At 44.0% G+C, this 23,818-nt stretch overlaps 1 protein-coding gene across 5 annotated transcripts in view; it reads right to left on the bottom strand.

The window, feature by feature from the left end:
- LOC130537316 (roundabout homolog 1-like) overlaps positions 1–23,818 on the bottom strand; it is a 68,680-nt gene that overhangs the window by 12,184 nt on the left and 32,678 nt on the right. For all 5 annotated transcript variants that reach the window (XM_057054012.1, XM_057054013.1, XM_057054015.1 and 2 more), the window contains 4 exons: positions 5,254–5,411; positions 1,650–1,770; positions 508–646; positions 290–417 (listed from right to left, as the gene is read on the bottom strand). In XM_057054012.1, coding sequence (XP_056909992.1) covers positions 290–417; positions 508–646; positions 1,650–1,770; positions 5,254–5,411 — 546 coding nt within the window. The remainder of the gene's footprint in view (positions 1–289; positions 418–507; positions 647–1,649; positions 1,771–5,253; positions 5,412–23,818) is intronic.

The following is a 23,818-nucleotide window of genomic DNA, read 5'->3' as shown; positions in this document are numbered from 1 at the left end:
TCCGGCAGTCATTAAACGAGCCAAAAGAGGGAAGTTAAAAGGTATGAAAAGAAACCCAGGAGATAACTCTTTCTGTCTGTACTGTCTTGAGAGGAACAGCAGCCCGAGGCACAATCTTGAAATCTAGGTCTGGATAAAAGGCAAGGTGAACGTCGCTGCCTGGATAATTTGTGACACTACAAGAAGAGGTTTCTCCTTCGCTTAGGCTCCAACGAGCTGTCTTTGAGAGCAAATCTTTGAGAATAACAAAATGGCAGCGATGACATATCGAATGGCGGATCATGCTAACCGTGAACAGTGAGAGTGGCAGACGCTTCCGACTTTCCGACCATGTTTTCCACCACGCAAGTGTAAGATCCCTCATCCGCAGACGTCACTTGACGAATATTCAAGGTATGGTCCTCGAGGATTTCAAATCTGTAAAAATAAAGACCAGACAAATAATGAAGACAAGGATATCACGCAACAACGGCTCGGTCAATTAACACGCGTGCCGTTGTGGGTTACCTGCCCTTGGGCAGGTCGGAGTCGTCTTTCCTCCAGCGGACAGTGGGAACGGGGTCTCCTTGAACGGCACAGTGGAACTTGACACTCTCTTCCGCCAGCACCACCACACTTCTGGGCCGCTTCACAAAGGTTGGACGCTCTGGAAGGCATCACCAATACAATCAGTATATATCACAACTATTCCCTCTTTATTTCCGATGAGACAGGAAATCTATTTGGCGAGGTAGACAAACCAGAAACTGAAACAGGATCAGAATTTGTAACAATATTTGTAATTTGACACAAGTTGATTTAAAAGTCATGATGAAATTGGTTCTACTGGAAAAGTAAGCTGCAGCAAGAGAATCACTGGCTTAAGTCATTAAGCTTGCTGCTTGGCTAAACATTCTGCAAAAGGAAATAATTCTATGTGATTTTAATACATATTCAGCTCAATGTTTGAATAACGGTAAGGTGTGTGCATTCATCGTTAGCTTGTTTGTCTGGAGATGCGTTTGGGCCTCAGGACTCAATTACTAATGAGTAGAATCACATGGGAGGGCTGAAAATGACTGAGGTTCTTTCATTCTGTTCCTCCCAACAGGATGGTTGGCATCATCTTCATCCTCATCATTTACTTCCCAATCTGTTGACCTTGATTTGTCGGAGTGGACCACAGATAAATAATAAGAAATGTTTTCTCTACACAGGAAGTTGCCTCATGAACAAGTCTTCTTGTCTTCTTGCCTCAAGTCTTCTTAAAAAGCACTGCTTGAATAACAGCACTAAAATGCTTCCTGGAGCTCTGCACTCCCTTCCTCAACCAAGGTCATCCGAGATAGTGATAAGGACTCTGTTCTGATGGAAACTGTTGGGGGATGGAGAACAAGCTGGAAACAGGTGTGTGGGAAAGAGATTATTGAAGGGTGGCGCTGGGTGCTGAAACATTTGAGCTATGATTGGTAGACTGCCTCTCCGAACCTGGCATACCGTAGGGTCGGATAATCAATGCAATCAATCATGCATTGAAACCTCCACTCACGTAAAAGAAAAACACATTGTGCTCTGCCAACTCACTTTAAACTGACTGGATAATTGGACCGACACAAGTGTAGAGTGGAGTGTTGTCAGTGAAACGCAAGGACGGAAGCGCTGCCGTTTACCGAGCACGGTGAGTTCCGCGGTCTCGCTCTCCCTCTCTCCAACCATGTTGGTTCCAACGCAGATGTATTTCCCCGCATCGCTCTTCTTGGTGTTGGTGATCATCAGCTTGCCACTGCGGATCTGTAGCGGTACAGGAAGTACGGTAAATACATTTATGTCATCCTTTGTGTTCTTGGCCTGTCGGTGGCAGGTACATGTCTAGAAAGTACGGCATAAAGGCAATTACTTCACCGTGTCTGCAGGGAGCAAGCTGTGGCTGTGTGCATCTGTATGCATCTCTTTATCTAAGGAGCAGAGTTGGCGCTGCCTCAGAGCCGCATGGAAGGTCACTCATTAGGAAATTACATAATTCATAGCTAGTGCTATAGTCAGGAGGAGAAGAGGCACCGGCTCTTTGTAGAGACCTTCTTCAGATGTTCAATCAGACTAGTTTGCCTTTCGAAAACTTTCTCGGTCTCTATACTCTCTCTCTTACACACACACACACACACACACACACCACACACACACACACACACACACACACACACACACACACACACACACACACACACACACACGATATAGGCGCTCCATATTATGTTCCTTCCTTTCAAACCCAGCCCACTATACACCCCCTCAGGCTCTTTGATTATGCGCTACTGTATTGCTCAACAACTACCTGGTGTCACAGGTGATGCCGGAACAGAACTGCACAAAGGTGGACGAGAAAAGCTGGCTTAAAGACCTCAAATGCATATATAGGAGAGTTCAAGAACACCCATACATCTGAGCGCTTTATCCCCAGGCACTGGGGATGTCAATTAAAATCCAATTCAAGATTTACTTTTCATTCCATGCCACAGAATCTTTTCACGCATGTTTGTATGAGAACCAGAGCGTGTGGTAGCACAGGTGAGTCACTGGTCAGGGGCTGCTTGCATTGCTTTGTCCATGGACCAGGTCATCAGTGTCTTTCTACACTGCAGCACCTTGCACAATAGCAAACTGCAGTAACCATGGGTGGAACGCATCACTAAACTGATGCTGCAGGGATGAACTCAACAGCCTTACGTATTAGTCAGCCCCTTCGGGCTAACCCTTTTACAATAAAACAATCCATTCTTTATACTCTGGATAAATAAAAGGCTGAGACCAGACCAATATGTGGCTGAGGTTCCAAATGTGCTGCAAATGATGTGGCTTGAAGGGAACAACCTGACTCAGTGTGGCGTAATTTGTGGTTGTTTGTGTTTTTCACAGACAATGCCATCCATTAGTAACACAAGGAGCGCGTGTGGGGAGGGGGCAGCCGTTCCTGTCAGTATTTAATGGTTTAAGTTTGGACGTGCGGACTCACTTAAGACTCAGTGTGACATTTTCCAATTACTTAAATGTCAGCGGACACATACATATGATTGGCTCATAATCTTTCCTACTGCAGTTTTCACTGTCATTCAGTGGTATTATTTTCATTAAAAGCACAGCCATATTAAAATCAGGCGGCTGTACTAACACCAGATAAAGAGCTTTGTCTTTTGTAATAGCCAACATATTAAATGAACTGGTGTCACAGTGTGAGGCAATGCGGTGACATTAGTCGAGTGCTTTTCAAGGAATATAAGCACGACCGATCTCTAGCCGGTGTCAACACAAATACTGGAAGCAAATCAGTGCGCATTATCACTGACTGGCATGCCTCCATGACAACTCCAGAACCAGATTTTTCAGTGATTCAGTCACTGTAATTAACTTCCTCTATAGCCCTGAGTGAGCTGGAGGTGGAGCACAGTGATATGCTTGTTGAATAAGGTAGAAAATCTGAAAAAATCAATCATCAAAAAGACCCATTCCCGAGGTCAGATGCAGACAAAAACATAAGCCAGTGCCAGTGAAAGTCCTGGATGGTACAATACTGACTAGAAGTGTGGGATTTTTTTTTAATTTGCATGTTTGTGGGGGTTGCTCACACAGATTTGAGGAGTAAACTCATCTGTATTGAAGCAGCGAGGCCTGAATAATTTGTGGTGGACTCTTTTGGTCTGTGCATTAAATGATGTCTTTGGGTGAACTCTCATGGCAAAGACATAGTTCAATGGGAAAGATGATTAAGGGGGACAAAAAAAAGGCATGTCGAAGATACAAAGCCAAAGGAAGCCTTTGTATTTGTCTCAGAGGAGCCACTCCCAGTCCTGATCGAGGCCTCGCTTTAAATCAGAGGTAACGGTTCTGTCCATCACAGGCTCCAGGGGACTCTACCTGTCACTCCACACTTGTGTAAGCTGTGTGTGTGTGTGCGGGTGTGTGTGTGTGTGTGTGTGTGTGTGTGTGTGTGTGTGTGTGCCTGTGCCTCACACTAACTAAAAATATTCAGAACCAAAATCCTGATCTTACTAGCAAAGTGGGACCATGTTTGCAAAGTGGGACCATGAGTGGGGGGGGGGATCTTGTTAGGTCCCACATCTTGGCCCCCACATCTTCAAAGGCCTGTTGAAGGTTACAGAGGTTTGAGGGTTGCAGTAATAAGGTTGAGGTTAGTGTTGGGTTTAGTTTAGGGAGTTAAGCTAGGGTTGGGGTTAGTTAGTTTAGATGTTAGGGTTATGTTAAGGAGTTGGGTAAAGTATTCGCAACATATATAGAAATATAACATTGTGTGTGTTTGCAAGTGTGCAGGATCATGCATATAAAATTGCAATATGCAACTAAAATTTTAAAAAGAACCTTAACACAGGCAACCTGTATCTTTGTATCACTGGGACCTTTACATGACCAGAAGATTCTGGGAGTTAGCAGATTATGAATGTGATCATGTAAACAGCACAGTGTGACCATGTGTGTCATCTGATTAGGAGAAATCTGATTAACATGGCCGGCTATTTTCCCAGTATTCCCATGTAATGTTCTGTGCACAATCTACTCACATTCCTTCAGTTTTTGTGCATCTGCACACATGTAAATAAACAAATAAACAACAAAATGTGGCAGAAACTCCACAACGTGCCTCGTTACCTTCAGTCTTATGTTTTTATGAACAAACGTGTGTCCTCAGAAATACATTCAATAAACTGACTGTAACATGTAAACCAGGGATATCGTAGCTAGTGCATTTCTGTTGTGCACGTAAACACGTCAGATCTGATTATAACAATCTAATAACTCCTAGTTATCGTATTTTTATGGTCACGTAAACGGACACATTGTTAGTTCCTTCATTTCAAATCAGTGGAAATCCTTTCAGGGAACTCTGCTTCAGTAAGAGAGTCCTGCCCATCCTCTAGTCATGCAACAGCCCGAACTGTTACCAGCACATCACAACCAAGGTTTTGTCAAAGTAAGCTGATCTTTTGAACAGGGACTACTGTTGCAGACAAGGCTAGACAGGATTCCCGACAGGGAACAAGAATGCATGCATATCATGTGTACATCTGCACAAACGCTCCCATAATTAATGTTGCAGCGGAAACCTGGTTGGGATTCTGTGTTACAGGACTGGCAGAACTACTCGCCCTGGCCAGACCAACCACATGGCATAGTGTGTAATGCTATGAGGAAAAAAGGAAAAATTGTTCTTTAAATTCTCTTGAGGAAGAGGTCGCTCTTGCAAACGTAGAGCCATAGTCTTACCGTAATTCGTTCATCTCTGTCATCAAGGTTGGCGCCATCTCTCCTCCAGGAGATTGTGGGTTCAGGGTGCCCGCGAGGTGGTTGGCACTCCAGCACTGCGGGCTCACCCACTGCCACCATCACATCTACAGGGTTCTGTCGGAAGTCATCACGTAAAACTAAAACACAGAGAGAAAAAGAAATAGTTCAAGAGGGATTCAAGCCAAATTTCCCATGCACGTTAAAGTTGGGTTGACTTTGTCTAAACAAAAACCCAGAAAACAGCATTGCAGTTTTTACTCCATCCATCATGGTGATCATCCTTCACTGATCTGCTGAGAAAGCTAGCCACCTCATGGCTAACAGCAAAACAGGGAGATACTGCAAACGGCTTCAGAGCACAATGCAGAAAGGTGAGATCCAGACGGCTCCAGCAGCTCACAGCAGAGCTCTCCCACAGCCATTCATCATCCTTCCACAAGCTCGAGTCTGGAGAGAGCTGAAGCGAAGAGGTCGAACAGAGGGATGCGATTTCTTGTGGTTGCAGGCAGTTCCTTCCTGTCTCCAATATAAGCTGCATTCATCCGAGTGCCTCAAAACCGGGGGAGCAAATTCCAAATTATAACCGGAGTGAGAACGGAATTAGAATGAAACTACTATCCCAAAGAGACGGTGAAATCCTAGAAGATCGTCATCTACATGAGGAATGAAAGCAAATATCTAAAATTGCCAACTAATATTTACTTATGGGGAGGTGAACAATGCGTTAATGTGTGTAAGAGTGCTCTTAAGAAAAGCCAGTCTTGAATTACAGGGGGGGTGGGGGGGTGGAGGAGGACCAGAACCTGAACAAGCCAAAAGAGCTGAGCCAACATGGAGGGAGGATAACGGCAGAGCTCCACTGAGGTGAAAAGATGGAAAACCGTGAGGAAAAGGCATAATCACTCCCAGATGGTGGCGGCTCTTTCACTTCTGGCCGGGGATTTGCACATTGCGCTGGTCACGTCGGCCTGAGGCTCTGATGAGGACGAGGATATGGGGGAACAAATTGGGACGACCTTCTAATTGGAGGTATTTTCACTTCTTTGAGTTTCGGCCTGTCGCTCTCCTAGGCCACGACTGGCTGACTGCTCGACTCGAACACTGATGGGAAACAGCTGTCCGCCAGCCCCCGCCCCCCCTGCCCGACCCCACCACCGCCCCCAGCACCTCCACCACCAGCGCACCACATAAAAAAAGACATTTCTCACAGGACATTAAAAACAGTCCAAGTGACTGCAGCAGAACAAATGTGAGACCTTGACGACTGAGCTTACAGCGTTCAAGTCTGCATGCACATGTTGACCGACCGACTGACTGATAATATAGTATAAATCCGATTGCAGTCAGGTTACACATCTGTTTTTGCTATCGTGTGAGGTCTGAGAGTCGCCAGAGGATCTAAAACCCTGGAACATTTCCCAGTGCGTCGTTAAAGATTCATTTTTTGGCACTGCTGAAAGAAATAAACTGAGAACTGCAGACGAAAGGGCACAAATCTGATGCAGATTATGAAGTTTAGTGAAGAATGTTTGTAAGTATGAGAAACAAGGAAATTTTGGCACCGTGTTTGAAACTGCTGCTTCTGCACCCGGCGGGGGGAAAAAAGGCATCCGCTTATTAGGTTACATTAAGGAATTGCACGCCCAAGTAAAAGGTAAATACAATATAAGCACGCTGAAATGACACCAGTGATTCTCTGTAACTGAAATTTGTCAAGAGTCCTGGGTGCATTTGAATACATTTACTGAGTCATATACTGTATTAGCTTTAAAAGATCCATTTAAATTCAGCCTATAGGACAAGCTAAACTCAGCAGGACTGATGTTGCGGACAAACTCTAAATCCTGTAATCCTCTTTGACAGCGTGCATGTTAAACGAGGCAGGCTGAATTATCAAATAATTCAGAGGCTTCAACATACACAGAACAAATGCCGTAAAATGAATCCTCCGTTTCTTCCCTGTGACACAAACATGAGCTTATTTGTTGTTCTCGATTGTGTACGTGTTAATTTTATGAGGACAAAGGCTTTTTTTTCCCTTTGCTCATCTTTGCTTCTGTGTTTAGTTGCAGCAAATATAATTGGTTACTTGTACACAGAGATTCGGGTGGAATTATGCATGTGGCTTAGACATGTCCCCAAATTCAATTTCTTTGCAATTGAGTTTCTTTTTCCCCCCATTTCTCTTTGATGTTTGCATTAGCATTTGAAGGATTTGTGTCATCTCCATACCTTTTCCTTGACTCTTATATCTTGGTTATTCCACATGTGTAGGGTTATTCCACATGTAGCTTTTTTCTCCCCATCATCTCTAATTGAACTGGCTTCTGACAGCGAAACTAACCTCAAGACAGGCTGTCTCTTTACGCTTTACACTTTTTGCTCTCGTCAATTCACCCCCCCCATCTTATCCCTCCAGATGAGAATCTGGTTGGCCACATCAAAGCGTCCGCCCTGGGCCCCGCTGCCCTGGATCTAAGGGAGTCTGACTTGTTGTTAGTCCTCTGGAGCCTGAGTCAGAGCAGCTTGAAAGGCCTACTGCAGTCGAGCTCCAATAATCCTCTCCTCAGCGTCCAAGTAGAGGCACCACAATATAACCCCGTGGACAGGGGCAGAAAAAAGAACATAGCATGACCTCACCACACGACATCCCTGCATCATTCGGCCTCATCTTAACATGCATCTCGGGAGACCTGATCACAAGAAAGCAGTTTTGCATTGGAGACCGCCACGTTTCTCCTGTGGCCACTTGTGTTTGCAGACGTGCATTAAGTGTCCCTACAGTTTGTCTGAGAAAGCACAGAAGGTGGCCCAATAGCTTTGAAAGGAAAGCGTGGCAAGTGAATTTAACGGTTCTGCCAAGGCTTCATTTTAAATGGTACCTATAGGGTAACATCTACATCTATAGTGAGATATTATAAAGGCTTTAATGAAGTTTGACTTTGGATACAGTGAGCATGTTTTCACACCTACCTACACTTTAATCAGGTAAAACCACATGACCATCAAAACGCCTCCAAACCCTCATCAGCATCACTGTAAACTGCATTGGTTTAGTTTTCATTAAGATTAATGAAAACATGCTTTTACTTTGAACTTGACCATCATATCCTCACATATGATCTCATAAAAACCCATTTTTTACCAGGGTTTTGGTGTGTTTTTGTACATCTTAATACAGTGTATCAGCAACTTCTGGATCAGTCATAAACAAAGTCTGATAAGAGAAATACTTCATATTTGGAATGCAGCTATACCTGGATGAAGCCAAAAATGATATAGCTTATCGACAATGTAAACAATAGATAAGAGTCCATTCTGACTGACTCCTATACTTACAGTGTTTCAAAAGCCAGCAGGGCTGAAGTGGAGGAGTGTTCCGACTGGCACTATCCAAAGGGAACAAAAACCAGCACTAAAGCTCTCCAGTGCATTTCACCAAATGTTGGTTTTCCAAACCATTAGAGGGGAGCAACCATAGCAACGGGTGAGGCTTCAGTATGAGGTCCAGGCAACATCACAGAGGCAAGCATGCCCACAAGTGTCTGTGTAATTATTCTCAATGCCCAAAGAGGGGAAATTAAATTGCATACAGAAGGTTTAAATTAAAGAAAAAGTGATTGTCACTCATTCAATTTCTTTTTTTAATGCTATTTGTTTAACCACTATCCAAAAGCTATTGACTGAATATAGTAGTGTAATAGTGTAAATCTGTGGAGGCACATGCATTATTAATTAATTTATGCATGATGTTACTTATTCCAGTATCTCCTGCAAGCCGACCTCCACTAGCCTCTTCAATATCAGGAAAACAGAAAAACAACAGGATCACCACTGAATTTGTCATTAGCATATTGATCGCTGTACGCAAATACTAAAATAAAAAAGCTGGAAGCCAACGCTGGAATTATGGTTCTTTCTCAGTTCTGTGGCTCTGTGGCAGCCAAACCGCACTAAATTGCTTTATTCCAGAAGCACACAGTAATAAAAAAAACAAACGAAAAAGAAAAGGTACTGCAGACAGTAGACTGGGCTCCTCTCGCTGTGTTTACAGGTAAAATGTATAAACCAACCTTTTTTAAAATTCAGAACCAGAAGGAGAAAACTGAATATATGGATTTTTGGCGGGGGGGGGGGTGGGGGGGGGGATACAGCAGTCCACCCTCAGCAGATATAAAATCCTTGACTTTGTGCTACTGACCTCTCCCTACCCCCTACCTCTTTGCTTCTACCATGCTCCCCCTGCTCCTCCTCCTCCCCTACTGATAACTGCAGTCTCAAAAAGCTGCAAGAAAAGCAGCTGCCTGAAAGTGAAAAACAATATGAGCTGCTCATATACAGTATATCGGGTCTATACATCGAAAACAACACGCAAGTCGATCCGTGCGGGGCTCCGCTGGGCCTTGCACACTTTTACAAGTGCACACCAAACCAATAACATCTCCAACCAAGCAAATCCAATAAAAAATGGAGGTCCTCTACAGACCAAATTACACAGTTTAGCTCTGTCTGTAACTCTGCCACGTGAGACTTGTAGCATAACACGGCAAACTCTGGAAGACGCCACACAAAGGAAGCACCTTCGTTTCCTTTGCCTCCCCAAGATCCCCATTTAAAATTCATTCTCTGCAAAGAAATCGTTACTTTCAAGAGTCCCAGGACAAGAATATAAAACTGTCTTACATTTGGTGAGCCAATTAGATCAACACAGCGCCCCATTCTCTTAAGATTCCAGATATATTTGTCAGGAATTGTAAGGTCTGAACACTGCTTTGGTTATTCCTTATGGAATATTCCAAAGCAAGATGTGTCAGACTGCATACAATTTCCTGCAACAACCTTTTCATTATTCCTACTACTTTCAATTGTTACATGCAGTTTTATATTTTTATTTTAGTATTAGAACGTTTAGATGTTTTTTTTGAAGCAGTGGACATAAATTTGATAACAGTTCATTATGTCTTGTCTTGGATGGATGGATGCATGGATGGATGCATGGATGGATGCATGGATGGATGGATGGATGCATGGATGGATGGATGGATGCAGCAGTTTGCTAGTTTGTGGATGTTTGACACTCTAATCCTGCCGTCTACGTGCAGAACGCATCCCTCAAAACCAGCTAAAAGGATTGTGCAACCTCTATTTTAATCTCTTCTACTCATCCCTTCCCTCTGTATGGAAGAAGACGTGAGAAAGAGGGAAGAGGAGAAGTCATGGCTGAGAATCAGGAGAAGTCTGATACCGGGAGAGACGGACGGACATGAAGCAGATTAGGGGAATTAGTGAACTGGCGAAAGAGCTGGCTGAAACGGCTCCGATAAGGTTAGGAAAATTGTCAATCACAGAAAAGTGCAAAAGGTGGACTCAAGGTTCAGCGTTGCATTAAAAAGAATCTTCAATCCTCTCAGTTGCTGCAAGAATTTCAGTCCGTAACAACAAGAGTTTGTCACAACAGTGGTAAAACCTGGCTGGGTTCGTGGCTTCTCACAAACACGTTATGGACGACCAATTCAATCAGAGTACAATCAATGCTGAATCAATAAAACAGAACCAATATGCAAACAGGGAGTCAAACAGGAAGTCAAACAGGAAAGCCGAGAGGCAAATGGCACCTTCGTCACCTGGCTGTGATAGATTTCCAAGAAATACACTCTGGCAGGTGGTGCCACAATTCTTACCTTGTTTTTTATTTATGGAACAAAAAATAATCACACTCTGCCCTAAGAGGTCTACCTTTCAAACTAAAAAATATATTTACAGCACACAAGTGCACCGTTCGTGTGTCATTTCATTTCCCGCTAAGCTGTGTTACCTAAGGATATTTATTTCCAATTTGAAATGGTCTTCCGTCTTATTTCCCCAATGATGATGATGATGATGATATAAAGGTTATTGTCTCTTGTTTCCAGGTTAACAGATTAATTCAATAATCTCTGTATGAAAACCAAAACCTTTACCGAGACAGGAGTTGATTCTGAAGGAAACATCTTGCCCTCTGTCTTCTGCCTGGCGGACCATGCAAGAGAGGCGTCATTACTCCTTTTCACTTCAGGTGTCATTTTCACACCTACATTTAGTAAATGTGGCCATGTGTGCACCGTGTTGATCATGTTGAGGGTTGTTTTTCTTTCTTTTTTAACGAGCACAATTGAAGCAAGTTAATAATGTGAGAAGAACAAGCAACAACTTGTCCACGGTGAAGATTTGACATATAAAGGAATGTAAAAAAAAAAATAACCATATCCACAGATGTTTAGGTATGTATGCTGCAAGAATGTGTAAAAGTGTCTCATAAAGGATTCATTTGTTATGGTGGAATGTTTTTTTTTTCCCCTCTTTTGTAAAGGAGCCCAGGTTGGCCCAGTGATTGCATCATGTATAGCAAACAGTAAAGGGATCATGGGAGATTAAGGTTTGATTTGAAAAGGCTTGTTCGTGGCTAAATACCATCTGATCAAATTTTGAAAACAAAGATCTATGTTAGCCTCAAAAGCCCAATCCAAGTTCACTGATTTTCATTCAGTTATGAAAGAAATTTTTAAAACCTCTACAATAGCTCTATGGACAAGTAACCATTAAAAATGATGGGAAAACAAATCCTGTGGGCTTTTATATATCGGAAGAAAAATGCTCCTAAATGCTTGGAATTGTTGTTTCTTCAGGCCAGAACTGAATAAACATAATCAGTCAAACAAGTTGTCATGGTAATTATTTTGAACCACATTCATTTTGCGCAGGCTTTGCTAGTTCATTAAGTCTAGCTTCTATTAACTTAAATAAATGAATAGAAAGTACATTTACCTCAGGCAAATAAATCCATTCAATCACTGAGTGAAAATGTTCCAGTAAAGTGGTTATTTCCAGCGGTCACTCAAAGGATGTGGAAAGTTTTCTAAATTCATGCAGAAAATGCATGATTGTTGGAAAGGTCAAAACAAAAAAATAACACACAAAGGCACTGCCCCCACCCCTACACCCCACCCTTTTAGGCCCCGACTGGTAACTCAAAATGTTAGCAGCAAATGTTAAATGTGTATAAAAATGCAAAATGCTGGAATAAGAATATAGTAAGAATGACGTTCCAGTAATAAAATAATTCAACTTAATTGTAGATAAAGACCAGCATCTCTTATCACATCAATCCCACCACTGAATTATCACCAACTATAGCAGAATTCCTCCTGTTGCAATGAGAAGAAGTCATCAAGCAACCACCTAAGAATTCTGGGTGGATAACACTAATAAGCAGTGTCAACCAGGACTTATTTTTTTATCACTCAGGTTTCTCTGAAAAGCTCCGTCCTCATTAATGTGTTTTTGTTTCAAAACAGCGTTTTGCCACGTTTGCCCTGAGGTTTCTGCCAATATTTGATTTTTGATAAACAACTGGTTTTGGTTTTTCCAGTTAGCTGCTACCTCTTGGCTTTAATAACAGATACAGTCAGAGAGAGGTAGGAACATTCAGCAGCATTTAATTCCACTTAAATTCATCTGATTTGTGCTTACACAAATGCATAAATAGGTAACAACAATAACAATATTGCTTGGGGACTTAGTCCATTCTCATTTTTAAATCTAGAATCCCTCTAGCTAGTGTCATTATTGGTATGTGCTGTGTTAAGCTAGCTACTGTACTGCCCCATCTGTCTCATTATTCTGGTGATGTGATAATGAGCCTAGACCTTATTTCTGGAAACATCACTACTGTTGTGTTGACTGCAGCAGGTTAAAGAGGCAACAGTGTGTAGGCAGTACCTGGGGATTGTTGAACAATGACCTACATACTCGGTTATCACCTGGAAACACCACCCAATCAGGACTGGAGAGCCTGCTAGGAGCTGACTTACAATCTGTTAATGTGACACACATACTGCACTTGAGGGCTGATGCAGATGTAGACCAATTAACTCACTCAATTATGATCAAGCCTGAGATTAGGATTCAAATCAGAATCAAGAACCCAGCTTGTTTGCCACATTAATTGTGACATTTACAGCACACACCTGAATCCTCCAGATAACAGGAAGTGCACGCCAGTGTGTGTGAGACACCAGTTTGGATCGAAATCAAGTCCTCTTCTTCTGAATAATGGAGAGAGCCATGATGGAGGCAGCCAAAAGGTGCTCCCCTTTTTCTCCGGGGCAAGAGAAAAGCCCTACTCTCACACACACACACATGCTCTCTCCCACACCCACCAACGCACCACCTTTTAACCCTCTCATTAGTGTAATCCTGCATGTGAAGAGTAAATTGTCATGAATAAATCCACTTAGAAGCAAGCGAATGAAAGAGTTTCACTCTGAGATGCTTACATTACCATTTCAATAAGCGTGCCACGCTGCAAAACGTTGGCACTGCTTGACAGGGTAATTGGGGACGTTAACGAGTAGATAAAACACAGTTAGCGGAGGGAAACTTGAGTCTAAGTGAGCAATGCGACTGTCAGTTATTTATTCATTTTCTTTATTTGATTATTTCGCATTGACACAAACCGCTTTTCAGACTTTGCCACTAATAAGGCCAACCGATCCACCTGTCACACATATTCCTGCAGAAGACTTTTGAAGGTTTTTTTCAATGGCAAAACAAAAGAAGCGGTTTGCAGACAGCGGGCAGACCTTGAGACAGATGTATTCTAGCACAATGGCTCATACAGTAGAAACCATTGTTTGCATTGCATGACCCGTCTGATGATGTTTAGAGAATCTCCCTGGGCTAGGTTAAGATCAAAATAAGCACTTTCGGTGAACTGTACACAAAAGCAAAGGGGGGAAAGAACCTCAGAGTGTGCAGAAGCAGAATTACACACTGCAGACTTGAGGGATGCTCTGTTTAAATGAGGATCTACAATAATTCCTACCTGGGGTTCTATTTGAGAAAGAGGACAGAGTGGGGTGGGGATGGAAATAATAAAGGGTAAAAACCCAGGAGAGTTGCAACCGAGGTAGGAAGGCACCCAGGTCACAAAGAGAGGGAAATGGAGAGGAGGAAGGTGAGGAAGAGCTGGTGCTGCAGACGCGATGTATTGCACCAAAGAGAAAACCGAGCGAGACAAAGACGCGCAAGTCTGGGTAGGAGTAGAGGCACAGACACAAAGAAACAAAGAGCTACTGTGAACATACTGAGCGAGACAACCCAGCAGAGGCAGCACCATAGTGTTCCTTCTTTATGGTGAGGCGGTTGCCAAAATAGGAGAAGTTCTATCCTAACACACACACGCATGCAAATCCCACGTACACCCGCAGTTACTGTTATGTTCTGCATCCTAATGCACCCCGAGGTATCCCAGCTCTTCCCCAGTCATCAATCTGCGTGACAATTCAGGGCCCAGGAGGGAGAGGGACTATATAGGCAGGTGTGTGCCTGCAACATCCTGCAATGTGGCAGAAAAAAGGGCATAAATCAGATGAAGATACAAAATCCTTGGAGCTGTTTTTGTACAAATATCTGAGAGCAGGCGCTCCCGTTTCATAGCCGAGTTTAACGGATTGACAGTCATACAATATTTTTCCATTGTGATGCATAACATAGGAAGAATGTTTTTTTTCCCGACAACAGAAAATTGCATTGAAATACTGTAGATTGAACAGTGCAGGTAGTGATAAGGACATCATGTGACTGCAGTGCACGTATAGGCTGCATTTAGCACTGTGAAATACATATCATCCCATGACAACTGATGGAAATGTGTGGAAAGCAAGGGGGGAGCGTCATGAATGACTGCCTGCTCTTGTGCAATTTAACTGCCTTTCACGTGTCTGATGCAGATAATAATGTGCAGAGTGTTGTTGACGAGACGTAGAAAAGGACGGCAGCACATTCAGCCTGCTGACAACAGAGCAGATGGGATGAAACAATCACTGAGAGAGCTGCTGTATTTTCTTTCCTGTCTTTGAAAGAAAGCTACAAACAGGCAAATGACATATGATTCGCAGAGGTGTATCATCCACAAATAATGACTAGAATAGTAGCAATTGGTGGCTAATGAGTAGTAACCCCCAGACGCCGTGAGGAGGTTAGTGTTGGCGATTCAGTCAAGACCAGTTGCAGAAATCAGATTTCAATAAAAGCTTGTTTGCTTTGGCCCAAACTGCTAAAGGGAGGAATGACTGAAGAGAGAAATGAACGAGGGGTGAAAGATGAAGCTTTAATGATCCCTCTGGGGAAATTATCCTGATTTCAGCAATGCAGAGGTACAGATAAGACCAGGACGAACACAGTTACAATGAAAAATGAAAGTAATTAAACCATTTAGGAAACATTAAGTATTGTTCTCAGTGAAGGAAGATAAAAGCATTTCTCCGTGCCGAATGCTTTGATGCTTAGATGCTTTGTGGCATACAAGCAGAGTTCTTTCTTTGCCCGAATAAATTTAAATAACAGTTTACTTTTGAATAATTCTTCGATGTCTTTTAGGACATTTGAAGAATCTGCAGGCACCCTGGGAAGAATATCAGATGAGGCTGGAAAAAACACACACTGCAAATGTGCATTGAGATGTGTAAGTGGTGAAAAATTGCAGATGGAGCAAACATCGCAGAAGACGGGAGGAAGAGGGAAGACAGATTGCACAGAAGAGGGGGGGGGGGTCGGAGGATTGTGCTGAAGCAGTCCCCCAGCCCCTTTAATTGGTAGGAAACAAGAGGTCTCTGAATAAACACCCACCACCAGAGAGAGAGAGAGCGAGAGAGAGAGAGAAAGAAAGAGAGGGGGGTATAGAAAGGCTCTCCCTCCTGGTACGATCCTGCTTTTCTCCCGAGTGTTCAGCTAAAACGAACTCATGCTCATGTCATGCTCCCCTCACAGCTCCTCCACCACCCTGCTCTTCCCCTTCACTCGTCACCAGCACCGGCTGTCTATCCTCCGCCGTCTCTTGTGTGTTTGTCTGTTGCTGGGACGACGCACGAAACACCGACCCAGGATTTCCAAATATAACAACAAGCTGCTGCCCAGAGTCCCACCAACTGTCTCTGAACCTGCTGCTAAATCTCCCTCTTTTCGCCTCTGACTGGCCTGCAGTCAGACCCTCATTCTGCAATTATTTTTGGTCTTCTCCCTAATTATCTGGTGCAGGATGAGTAGCCCCTTCCCTCCCCCACACCTCCGCAGCTCCTCTGGTGAGAGACCCCGATGAATAATTTCACGTTCCTCTAGCCTTCTCTTTCGCTCTTTCGCTTGTCCTCAAATTGATTATTGTACAGAAAGCAAAGCTAAAAGAGAAGCCCACTGGGTAATTTGTCTTTCTGACGAGGGTTCACAGACAGGTGTGGGGGAGGTGAACGGTAGAGGGCTTGGAATGATATGCAAAGGAGAGCATGAGGTTAAAAAAAAAAGTGATTATGTTGAAAATTTTATATTTGATGCTTCACTCTCATCTTGTCTGATACCTTATTCCGTTTGAAGTCATAGGCGGCGGCATTACGAAGGGAGGGTTCCGAAAAGTGAGCAAGGTGCCTCTGCGGCTGCATAAAGCTCGCTGGAAAATAGAGCTAACCCAGCCCTCTGTCATCCCTTCTGTGTCATATAAACCCCACAGCAACCAACATGCATCTGACCACGACTCCAGGCAAACACGACTAATGCGCCGCTGGATGGTGCCAGGTGTTTTTGATCTCCCCGTCGGTGACGCTTCCATTGGCTGGCGTGCAAAGGTTGGAATGATAACAGGGCCGCAGGGTATCATTTGAGCGCCACGACAAAAATCACTAGGTCTGAGGCCGAGACACCCGCGCCTTATTATTAGTATGAGCTATTACGTGAATAAGCCCCATTGAAATACAGTTATCTGTCCGTGACTCAGGCCTCTGCAACATTAGGTGACTCATTGAACCGAATGGGAGGATGTTATAAAGTCAAGATGAGGTCAGTTGTGTGTATTGCTGCCAAGTTTGGTTAAGCCAAATACACACCTGAGCATGTTTTTTTTTTCCTGCATTCAAACTTTTTTTCTACACATGGCTTTGATTTCCACCAGTGCAAAGGCAGCCGAATCAGCCCCCCACTGCGTCTTTTTTATCCCTCTTCTTTTCCTCCATGTACAGTACTGTACCCTCATTGCCTTTCAAGCTCCCCCGTGTCTTCCTGTCTTCCAGCTTCAATCTCTTCATGCTCTCCCCTCCTTTGTTTCCTTTAAGCTATCTCTCCATCTCTCCAGGCTTTACTCCTCCCCATCCTTTTTTCTTCTCTCCTGCATCAAACCTTCTCTCAAGTCTTTTAACTCGCGCTAGATTTCCCTCACTGATTTTTTTTGTTGGGGAGGTGGGGAAGGGGGGGCATGCACGGCTCCTTTTCCCCTGCAAGTCTTGTTGTGTATTCACCACCAACCCGTTCCAAAACCCTAATGGATACCATCAGCAGAATACCAGAGTAAACCACACAAGTGCACTGCGGCTTTGCGTGCGTCTGTGCCTCGACATTTCTCTGCACCTAAAAAGAAACGAGGAAGAAATGCTGAAGAACAGCCTCTTTGCACTTAAAGCTGCATCTTTACTTAGTTTATACATTCATCACATCTTTCACACTTTTCTCCATCTGGTTCAAATCTGATAAAACTCCGTCCGCGCGGGAGTTTTTGCCGTGTATTTATTGCTGAAATGTAGGTTTTTGCAAAGCTGAAAATGATAATTACCCATCTCCAGAAAAACTGCAGTTGCTTCTGTAAACTCAGCACTTATTGTACACTGCATGAGAACATTTTTCCTAGTTTGTGGTAGAGCTTCTATCCCCAAGGAAATTATAGGGAAATTTCTTTAATAACCCATCCTGTCTCCTAGAAATAATGTTTATAGGATACTAATTTGCAGAAGGCAATGTGCTTTAGAGATACAAAATGCTGCCTGGAATTTATATATATAGTATTTATAGAATACCCAGCATGTGTGCATGTGCGTATGAAAACAAATTAACATTATCTGACCCAAGATGGGTAAATTAAATATTTGCTCTTGCAACATGATATCTGCTTGTGGCGATGCTGTCGAAAACGGCAGGATTATGTTTGTATGACTCAACTCCTTTGAGGAATACAGTGGCCGGTCTGGGAAACAGTCAGCTAGGACGCGAAGGACTCGGTTACTCTATTGGCATTTATTTGAAGCCACAACCATTTCCGAGCATTAACGAAAGTGTTTGCTGTTGCCTAAAAAACAACCACACGTGGGCCTCGAGGTGCCAGACCTGGTTTCCTCTTGCAGCTGTTTCTTCATTGAGGCATTTTTCACGAAGCCACTCGTGTGTTTGTCCGTTTATGCTCCTGGACACTGTACAGTGACTGTAGAAACCCAATTGTGATGTTCTGATCCGGCAAACATGGGCTTTGGTTTAAAAGAACAGGATCTCACGGTCTGTCTTTGAGCAGTCAGAAGCTCCACACAGCTTCCTATCAAAGCCACAGTGCAGGCACACACAGCAGGGAATCCAGCTGCAGCTTTTGGCCTTGTTCTCACCATTAGTGGAGGAGCGAGGCACGAGCAGCGTGCACCGAGGCTGACAGGAACGAGTCTGAAAGGTGACCGGCAGGACTGGGACCCGAGGATGGGTGCAGACTGCCATGACACCGCGGGACTCTGCACTCCACAGGTACACGGCAAATCGGGCAAACCCAGGCAGTGACAAATGGACACCATTTCCATTTATTTATCACCATGTTGGGTGGACCTCAGTACACATGTTGGCCCGCCCCCACCCATAAATCTTTATCCCGTTAACAAGATCACTGCATTAGCTCTCCCGAGCAGCACAGGATAAGCAAACATGCTGACACACAATCCAATATATTTGGCTGTGAAATGACTGGAAAACACATGTCTCGCATTATAAACAACACTCCAAACAAGTTAGCGCAGTCGTGCACAGCAGTATCTAATATAAGAAAGAGCCTCCCAACTATCCTGGGGAGGAAAATGAAATAAATCTGGGGGAGAAGTCAGTTAGAAGCCAATAATAGGTTTCTGCTGTGGAGAGGGAAAGGGAGAAACCCACAGGGATTGGATGGGGTCAGGGGTGAGGGGGAGTACACATTTACTGTTTGGATTTGATAAGGCCTGGAAATTGCTGCGAGAGGCAGCGGCGTCTAGGAGATACATGCAACCTTTGTCTGTCAGTCTGTGACTGCAGCAAGGTCAGCTCCATCAGGGGGGGCTTGTTGAACATGACATCTCTTCAGCTGTAACTGTTGACATCATTGTCCTGCTTATGTGTATCTATATCACTCCCAATCTGACCACTTGATGAAAACACACTAGAGTTATTTTTTCCTCTTCCTGTAAAGGAATCCTACTCCCCTCCTTTCCCAGCCTCACTCTCGGTGACATTAATGCACACACGCACACACAGCTCTCCCTGCTGGGTTTGTCATATTACCTGACAGAACACCAACAGATTCCTTTTTTTTTTTTTTGCTGCTTCGGTGCCAAGCAGCCGGTGGCATGAATAGCTGAGACGTTCAATTTAATTAGTGCTGCGCCCATATGGATTAGGAAAGAGACAGACATACCCACAACCGCAGAGTTTGTCACACATCCCCACTTGATGGAGCCTTAAAGTTGCCCTCGGCGGCGTGTTTATACAGATCCACACATGAATACACGCACCAGAGGAAAGAATTGAGAGGGGGACAAGGTCTGTCAGCTCTGTAATCAGGTGATTCCTCTGCTGCAAATTTTATTGGCTTTCGCAGCGGCGCAAAGAGAGCGTTAAGGTTGGCTGGCTGCACCATGTGTGCAGAGACAGCTGCTCGGATGGGCGGGGGGAAAAGGAGGGTGCAAAATGAGCATATTGCTAAATAGATTATTTTAAAAACCAGCGAGGTTGATCAACAGCATACTGTCATCCTGGCTCAGAAAAGCATGCAGATGGCTGAACGGACCCGCTTATCCTCGCATCCACCGAATCCCAAGAAAATGACAGTTTGAGTGTGTGCTAACTCGTAGCAGATTTCTGGATGAAAGGTTGTTCTTTCCGGGCCTACTACAACCCACAAGTTCAGCCAAAAGAAAGTGCAACCGGTTGAATGTATGTTAACGTTTAAACCAAATGAAATGGGGCTTTTTGCAAATCCAATAGTACAGCGTAGGATTTGGGGGCATCTGGTCATTAGTGGCATCGAAGCTGTCAGCAGTGAAAGGGTGAAACCGTAGATCGTTGTGGCAGGCTTAAAGTATCCTTTGGAATTATTATTACTTATGTCACTTTTCTTTCTCACACTTACTTATGAAACTTAACAGAAGGAATGTTGAATTGGCTTGAAGGCAACAAAAAGACTTTTAAACACCAACTTGATTCTTGCCAACTAGCAACAACTTGGGCCAACGCTGAGCTCACATCCCATTCGCTAAAGCAAGGAGCCAATCTGAGAGCTCCTTTGCTAACAAATGACACATGTTCTGTAATCGATGTCTAACACAGATGATTGACCAGTACACACAACATTTACTGGCTCCCAATGGCGAGTCACTGGGTGTGCACGGGCCTTAATGGAACAAAGACACGGCAGACAAAATCAAGTAAATCATGCTCTGTGAATCTGAGCCACAACTGTGTGCTCATTCAGGTCTCACAAAAAACAGAGCCTGGCGTCTGAAAGGAACCACTGAGCTAAACTGCTGCCAGGTTCATGTCATTACGCTCTAATGAAAATATAATTGCCAATATTAGATCCAAAAAAAAAGTCCCCTAGACACCACAGCACTGGCCTGCTACGGCCCTGGAAGGAATGTTTTCAGCACAAACAAAGCAAATTGTTGTAGGGAAAGAATCATTTCCACATTCATGCCTCTCAGTGTAAGAAAGCAGTGAGTGAATGGAGAAAAAAATACAACCCTGCCGCGTCCGATCGATGAGACTTTGTTGCTCAAATGATTTCTTGGCTACGTGGCTGTTTGTCATCTTAAGACCACCCCTGAAGTGGAAATGGTGCACTCCATGGTGAATTGGTTTCCCTGATTGATCTACGATCTGAATGGATGGTGCAATTTCCTAATTCCTGTCCAATAATACCCACAACGCACGGACCTAATGGAGACATCAATGATGTGTTGGGCCTCAGAAAAGTGGTATGATACGGTAATGGGGTTTTTTAGCTTCTGAGTTTGCCTTTATTTTTCCATTTACCAACAAAATAAAATGCGATTTATTTTGATTTGTGTATTAAGTGGTCATTTCGAATGCAACACAGTGTAAAGATATTTTAGGTCTTTTCTGGAATGTGCTCAGTGCAGTTCATCCAGCTTTCATTCTCTGACTGGACTCAACAACGAGTGCAACCGGGTAAGACAGAAATGACAAATGAGGGGAAGTATCTGGGAAGACTACAGTAGACTGTGAAATAAAGGCATGTAGAGGAGGAGGGGATCAGGGTCGAAGAGAGGTGGCGGAAAATTAATCACTTCAGTTTCTGGTGTTGGTATCCATGCTGCTACACAATGCGCATTGCATCCCAAGACGCCTTCTCCCGGGATGTGGTTGACTTTTGTGTTTTCTTAATTCTCATACAGCTGCTCGTTCAGCAGCATGGGTCCCAATTAATTGAGCTTTTATTCCTAACACCCTCGGCCAGACTTAAAAAACAAAGGCTCGGGGGGGTTGAATGAAATGCAGGTGGTCACCGCGCTTTTAAAGCGGACTCGGAACACTTGACAAGGCAGGCAACTGTGAGGTGTAGCAGAGCTGAAACTTGTGATTGGACTCAGTAGGGGTCCTCGCCAACGGTAGCCCAAGTTTAACAGCATTTGTTGAAGCCCAGTGGCAAACGTGCATGTATATGCCTATCGCTCTGTTCAGAAAACACACGCGAGTGACAGCGGGGGCTATTAAACATGGCAGGCTGTATATAGAGCAAACACTGTAGTGCACATCCCCACTGTGTGTTCACAGGAGTGTGAAGCTTCATGCACCGCTCCCTCACAGGAGTAATTTGGTGCAGAAGTCACCTGGCTAAGCTGTTGTGCTTCTGCTCCTCACTGCACACAGGCAATCAGGAAGGAATCATTCAAATCCGCCAGGCGTGTATTCACAATTAATAAATTACTGCCTTTGTTTTTTTTAACACAGACGTCTGGCTGATATATGTGTCGTTGCAAGGTCTTGTGTTTCTGATACTGGCACTGTTCTAGGGTCACAAGCACAGAGGAACGAAAACAGAGGTAGAAAATGAAAAAGAGTATCAAATCAACAGTGTGTGCATGACTATGAATGTATTTAAGCCTTAATAATAGCAACAGAATTGCTCTGTATGGAAGGGTGTCATCTCAGGAAGACACAATTCAATTAGCAAAGTGTTCCACAAGTGTTTCTGACCACTGGAGTCAAAGGTTTAATCAGGCTGGTTTTATCCCCATCTCAAGGTAAATGTGAACACCCCCCCCCCCCCCCCTTGTTTCTTCCCCTCCACCCACCACCCCACAATGCACCGCTCCCTCTATCCCCTGCGGCAAAGTGAGGCAAGAAACAGTATCCGCTCTCTTACAGAACCTCCAGAGATATCTGACTTCTCAGCACGCAGCTGAGCAAGAGACGGCGAGAGAGATCCACGCACGTATAGGACGTGCACACGCCCACGGCAGATACCCCGGCCTCCGAGATAATCGATGCCAACGGAGCTGCGGCTGATAGAGAGGGTGGAGAAAGTCGGAGCAAAGGCCAAATTTCACCCACACGAATAAATCCTTGAAAGGAAATATGCTGGATGAAGGAATATGTGAGCCCTGAACCAAAATATGACCGGCTCCTTTGTCTGAGGGAGCCATTTTCAGCTTTATGTTAGAAAATGGCAAAATGCTCAGAAGTGAAATGAAAAAAATGAAGACACGCCTGGGTGTAAAAAAAATTGGATTGGGAAACGAGTGATTCAAAGGAATGTAAACCTCTAATTAAGACGCCAGTGTCGTCTCAGGCCCTCTCCTTTCCTTTTTATTTTGTGGTGAAAATAATTGAGGGCTGCTGAAAGAGAAGCACCCATGCCGGCATCAACAACACATGGGTTCGCCTCTGGTCTACAGATATTTGGCACTTTTAAAGGTGCAGAGATAGAAAATAGGTGACAGCAGGAAAATTAGGCATGTGACTGACAGTGTTGCTACATTACACTCGCTGTCCTCGCACATGCTGTCAAACAAACCCAGAGGAGAAAGTGACAAGACACGCAGGTGTCCGCTGGCCATTAGTGTAGGAAAAAACACTCGGCTAGTCATGCAGCTGTCAATTAAACACATTCTTGTAGCTTGTAGCACTTTAAATACAGAAAAAGTGGTCTGCACTTGCAATTAATATAGAAAACAGGGATAAAAGGGTAGATATTACAAAAGACAAGCAGTGGTAGTGGCAATTTACAGCTTAGACAACATCAGCACGATCGCAAACAGTAGAGAGACAGCAAAAAAAAACATGCTAACTTTTGTTTAGCACAGCAGAGAAGCTTGCAGGATCCTGTTCACCCAATCAGCCCAATTATTAGTCCAGCAATGAATCACTCCACCCGCTCCAAACAAATTTAGTGGACCAGTAATGAGCAGCTCTGCTCAGAGGCCACAGGGACAGCACGCAG

This window comes from Takifugu flavidus, chromosome 14, assembly GCF_003711565.1.
Source record: "Takifugu flavidus isolate HTHZ2018 chromosome 14, ASM371156v2, whole genome shotgun sequence".
In the NCBI taxonomy this organism is placed as follows: Eukaryota; Metazoa; Chordata; class Actinopteri; order Tetraodontiformes; family Tetraodontidae; genus Takifugu; species Takifugu flavidus.
The sequence above is the reverse complement of the archived record's forward strand: the minus strand, read 5'-3'. Positions and strand labels throughout refer to the sequence as shown.